This window comes from Lucilia sericata, unplaced genomic scaffold, assembly GCF_015586225.1.
Source record: "Lucilia sericata isolate MDLA Ls3-8-SP2 unplaced genomic scaffold, ASM1558622v1 Contig000550F_arrow, whole genome shotgun sequence".
Lineage (NCBI taxonomy): Eukaryota > Metazoa > Arthropoda > Insecta > Diptera > Calliphoridae > Lucilia > Lucilia sericata.
This window is the reverse complement of record NW_023994560.1, coordinates 1-5,556: the sequence shown is the minus strand read 5'-3', so window position 1 is coordinate 5,556 and position 5,556 is coordinate 1. Positions and strand designations below refer to the sequence as shown.

At 37.9% G+C, this 5,556-nt stretch overlaps 1 protein-coding gene across 1 annotated transcript; it reads left to right on the top strand.

Annotated features, from left to right (window-relative positions):
- On the top strand, window positions 1–2,220 carry LOC119606067 (neprilysin-4). The gene has a single exon (XM_037959451.1). The coding sequence runs from the start codon at window positions 59–61 to the stop codon at window positions 2,081–2,083; it is 2,025 nt and encodes a 674-aa protein (XP_037815379.1). The 5' UTR covers window positions 1–58; the 3' UTR covers window positions 2,084–2,220.
- The last annotated feature ends 3,336 nt before the right edge of the window (window positions 2,221–5,556 follow it).

Genomic DNA, 5,556 nt, shown 5'->3' with positions numbered 1-5,556 from the left:
AACTCTCGCAGATGGAAGATTAATTAAGAAAGAGTCCAGTAATCAGAAGAATTTAAAAATGAAATTAATAAAAATATATTTCATAATATTTATTCAAATCATTGAACTTTTGAAAGCGATACAAAGTGATCATGTACAAGTGATGTACTGCGGAGAAGAACAACAATGTCTGGAGAATGTAGATCAACGTTTATTGGAGATTATCAAGGAAAATATGGTGAATAGCACACAACCATGTGAACACTTTTGGGATTATGCTTGTGGTTCTTGGACAGCAGCACCTTATTACGATCATGTGGATAATTTTGGAGCCATATCGAATTATTATGCAGACAAATTAATTGAAATGCTTAATAAATTGCAACAAGAAAACTCGGAAGAAAATCAAAATATAACGGACTTAGTGAATCAAATAACGAAATATTTCTTGTCTTGTAGAAATATAGAATCTTATTATTTACCTATGTCTCCTTATTTAAAGGAGCTGCCGGTACATAAAATATTTGGTGACAGTTTTAAATGGAGTCAAGTGTTTGCAGAACAGGGCAATATTTGGAAAAATTTCAATTGGTTAAAAGCCGTGGCCTATTTAAGGAAATATGGTTTTAAGGATATATTTATGCTAGAAACGATCGGATTTGCTTGGAATGATTCTCTGCAATATGTAGTAGAGTTAAAAATTCCACATGCTAATGGAAATTTTGAAAATAAGTATAAAATTTTGCAAATAATGGAGGAATTTGATTTGATATTTGCCCATAATAATACCAAAAATTATTTAAAATTGGCCCATGAACTATATGAATTCGACAAAGTTCTTTTAAATCTCTATACAAAATATGAGCATAAAAAACGTGACCATTTTATATTGCTAGAAGATCTTTCCTACTTGGTCCCTTCCATAGATTGGCCCTTATATTTTGAATTGTTATTAAATCAAGAGCTACCACCTGAAACTCCCATAGAATTTTCAGGAGATTTAAATTATTTTCACGACCTACAAGAACTGCTTCAACAAACGCCTTCCAAAATTGTGGGTTCTTATGTTTTTATAAGATTTTGTCAATATTTAATGGATATACGACCCCTGATAACGGATCGAGAATGTATGCTACACACTAATGTTATGTTTCCGCTGGGTGTAAATTTCATTTACGATAGATTTATATATAAAAATCGTGTTAAGGATGAGACAATTTTAAGCAATATATTCTCGGAATTGAAACAAGAATTCTCTAAAAATATACAAGCCAAAAAGTTCTTTCTAACACCCCAAGAGCAGCAATATCTGCAGGATAAATTGAAACTAATGCAGTTAAAAATCGGCAATTTACCTTTACATAATGAAGACCTCAACCACTACTACTCGGCGGTTCATTTAATCAAACAGAATTTCCATTATAACCACTTGGAAATGTTAAAATTTCGCACTTTACTACAGCATCGGGCTTTACTCAATCCCTCTCCTGAATTAGTTAATCCTGATACCTATTATGTAAACGATGATATTTCTCAGCTGCGTAATGCTCCCTATTTTGTACATCAACGCAATATGTTAATTATGCCCATGCTCTTTTTGCAATTACCCTTCTATCATTATGCCCAACATCCGGTATTACAATACTCCCTAGTGGGTTGGATTATGGCCCATGAATTATCTCATGCATTCGACGCTCACGGTCTATTCTTTGATGCCTGGGGTAATGTTAATCTTATGGGTCTACAACTAGCCCACAAAACCTCTTATATATCTTCGGTTGATTGTTTAATAAAATATGTTCCCACGATTTCTCTCAACGAAAGAATGGCTGATGTTAATGGCTTGCAATTGGTGTGGCAAACATTTTCTCATCATGTTACCCAATATGACCAGATCTATGGAAAGTTTTCTCTTAAAAAACTATTCTTTATAAATTTTGCTCAATTTTTCTGTGGCTCCCTCCCTCAACCCATTAGTCATGATCGTGATGATGTGAGGGTTAGACAATCGGTAGCAAATATGCAAGAATTTGCTGAGGTGTTTCAGTGTTCCGTGGAAGCGAAAGAGAATCCTGCTGAGAAATGTAATATATGGATCAAATAATTGGAAATATTATTAATTGTTTAAAATTATAAGATAAAGTTTTAGGATCCACTTAAGTCTAGTTTTATTAGAAAATTAAAAATATATATATTTAAGTTTTTTTAATAAAATATAATGCCATAGATACATATATAGTTCAACTGAAACTCATTCGCTGTTTTAATTCTATTACGTGTTCAAAGTATTGGTCCACTATACCAAATGTACCCTGTCAATACTCTAGTCAATACATTAGTCAGTATACTAATCAATAGAATAGTCTGTAGACTACTCCTTAGACTTTCATACTTGATTGTTATTAAATTTTAAATTAAATTAAATATTTGACCCTTTGGTGACTCTGGTAATTTATTTTTATTTTTTTTATGAGCGAAAAAAATCCTTGCATAATAAACTTATGCATTAATTCTCGCCTTTCACTTTTTCTCTATACTATACTATACTATATACTTTAAATCTAAAGAAAACTCTAATCGTGATAATAAGAAAATGTGGTCGACAAGTATGTCGGTTTTTTGTCATTGCACTTGAAATGCCATGAAATCCCTTAGAATGCTTAACATTTATTAAAAACTAACAACACAAGCTCCTAGATATTGGAATACAAACAAAATTTAATATACAGGCACCCGCAGTTATATGTAACTCAATATTTTATACTTTGAACAGAGATTTTAAAGAATTAGGTCTTGTTTTTACGCAGAAATATTGTAGAATTACATAGTTTCTCCTCTATGAACTGTGATGATCAATCTAAATGGTTTTGTGAATAAATTTGTCAAAGTTAGTTAGTTAGTTAGTTAGTTATTTATTTATTTAGTTAGATAGTTAGTTAGTTAGTTAGTTAGTTAGTTAGTTAGTTAGTTATTTAGTTAGTTAGTTAGTTAGTTAGTTAGTTAGTTAGTTAGTTAGTTAGTTAGTTAGTTAGTTAGTTAGTTAGTTAGTTAGTTAGTTAGTTAGTTAGTTAGTTAGTTAGTTAGTTAGTTAGTTAGTTCTTAGTTAGTTAGTTAGTTAGTTAGTTAGTTAGTTAGTTAGTTAGTTAGTTAGTTAGTTAGTTAGTTAGTTAGTTAGTTAGTTCAGTTAGTTAGTTAGTTAGTTAGTTAGTTAGTTCGTCAGTTATTAGTTAGTATAGTGAAAGTTGTTAGTTAGTTTCCGATAGTTATTCGTTCCTTCGTTCGTGCGTTCGTTCGTTCGTTCGTTCGGTAGTTCGTTCGTTCGTTCGTTCGTTCGTTCGTTTCGTTCGTTCCGTTCGTTCGTTCGGTCGTTCGTTCGTCTGTTCGTTCGTTCGTTTCGTCGTTCGTTTCGTTCGTTCCGTTCGTTCCTTCGTTCGTTCGTTAGTTCGTTAGTTCGTTCGTTCGTTCGGTTCGTTCGTTCGTTCGTTCGTTCGTTCGTTCGTTCGTTCGTTCGTTATTCGTTCGTTCGTTCGTATCGTTCGTTCGTTCGGTCGTTGTTCGTTCGTTCGTTAGTTCGTTGTTACGTTTCTTCCTTTGTTCGTTCGTTCGTTTGTTTGTTTGTTCGTTCGTTTTCGTTCGTTCGTTTCGTTCGTTCGTTCGTTCGTTCGTTCGTTTCGTTCGTTCGTTCGTTCGTTCGTTCGTTCGTTTTCGTTCGTTCGTTCGTTCTTCGTTTCGTTCGTTCGTTCGTTCGTTTTTCGTTCGTTCGTTCGTTCGTTCGTTCGTTGTTCGTTCGTTGGTTCGTTCGTTCGTTCGTTCGTTCGTTCGTTCGTTCGTTCGTTCGTTCGTTCGTTCGTCGTTCGTTCGTTCGTTCGTTCGTTCGTTCGTTTTCGTTCGTTCGTTAGTTCGTTCGTTCGTTCGTTCGTTCGTTCGTTCTTCGTTCGTTTTTCGTTTCGTTCGTTCGTTCGTTCGTTCGTTCGTTCGTTTCGTTCGTTCGTTCGTTCGTTCGTTCGTTTTCGTTCTTCGTTCGTTCGTTCGTTCGTTCGTTCGTTCGTTCGTTCTTCGTTCGTTCGTTCGTTCGTTCGTTCGTTCGTTCGTTCGTTCGTTCGTTTCGTTCGTTCGTTCGTTCGTTCGTTTCGTTCGTTCGTTTCGTTCGTTCGTTCGTTCGTTTTCGTTCGTTCGTTCGTTCGTTCGTTCGTTCGTTCGTTGTTCGTTCGTTCGTTCGTTCGTTGTTCGTTCGTTCGTTCTTTTCGTTGTTCGTTCGTCGTTCGTTCGTTTCGTTCGTTCGTTCGTTCGTTCGTTCGTTCGTTCGTTCGTTCGTTCGTTCGTTCGTTCGTTTTCGTTTCGTTCGTTCGTTCGTTCGTTCGTTCGTTCGTTCGTTCGTTCGTTCGTTCGTTTGTTCGTTAGTTCGTTCGTTCGTTCGTTCGTTCGTTTTCGTTCGTTCGTTCGTTCGTTCGTTCGTTCGTTTCGTTCGTTGTTCGTTCGTTCGTTCGTTCGTTCGTTCGTCGTTCGTTCGTTCGTTCGTTCGTTCGTTCGTTCGTTCGTTCGTTTCGCGTTCGTTCGTTCGTTCGTTCGTTCTTCGTTGTTTTCGTTCGTTCGTTCGTTCGATTCGTTCGTTCGTTCGTTCGTTCGTTCGTTCGTTCGTTCGTTCGTTGTTCGTTCGTTCGTTTCGTTCGTTCGTTCGTTCGTTCGTTAGTTCGTTCGTTCGTTCGTTCGTTCGTTCGTTCGTTCGTTCGTTCGTTCGTTCGTTCGTTCGTTCGTTCGTTCAGTTCGTTTCGTTAGTTCGTTACGTTCGTTTTACGTTCGTTCGTTCGTTCGTTTCGTTCGTTCGTTCGTTCGTTTCGTTTCGTTCGTTCGTTCGTTCGTTCGTTCGTTCGTTCGTTCGTTCGTCGTTCGTTAGTTCGTTCGTTCGTTCTTCGATTCGTTTCGTTCGTTCGTTCAGTTCGTTCGTTCGTTCGTTCGTTCGTTCGTTCAGTTCGTTCGCGTTCGTTCGTTCGTTCGTTCGTTCGTTCGTTTAGTTCGTTAGTTCGTTCGTTCGTTCGTTCGTTCGTTCGTTCGTTCGTTCGTTCGTTCGTTCGTTCGTTCGTTCGTTCGTTCGTTCGTTCGTTCGTTCGTTCGTTCGTTCGTTCGTTCGTTCGTTCGTTCGTTCTTCGTTCGTTTCGTTCGTTCGTTCGTTTCGTTCGTTCGTTCGTTCGTTCGTTCTTTCGTTCGTTCGTTCGTTCGTTCGTTCGTTCGTTCGTTCGTTCGTTCGTTTCGTTCGTTCGTTCGTTCGTTCGTTCGTTCGTTCGTTCGTTCGTTCGTTCGTTGTTCTTTCGTTTTCGTTCGTTCGTTCGTTCGTTCGTTGTTCGTTCGTTCGTTCGTTCGTTCGTTCGTTCGTTCGTTCCTTCGTTCGTTCGTTCGTTCGTTGGTTCGTTTCGTTGGTTCGTTTTTTCGTTCGTTCCTTCCTTCTCCCTTTTCTGCCCGCTCCCCTCCTCCTTTCCCTCCCTTGTCCCTTCTCTCCGCGTCTCTTTTCTCTCCTCGTTCAAGCTCTGCCGTTGCCCCCCTGTGCATCAAATTCTCACCAACCTCGTTCCATAACAACAA

Coding starts and splice junctions, on each gene's coding strand:
- LOC119606067 (XM_037959451.1), top strand. CDS start 59: ATGAAATTAATAAAAATATATTTCATAATATTTATTCAAATCATTGAA.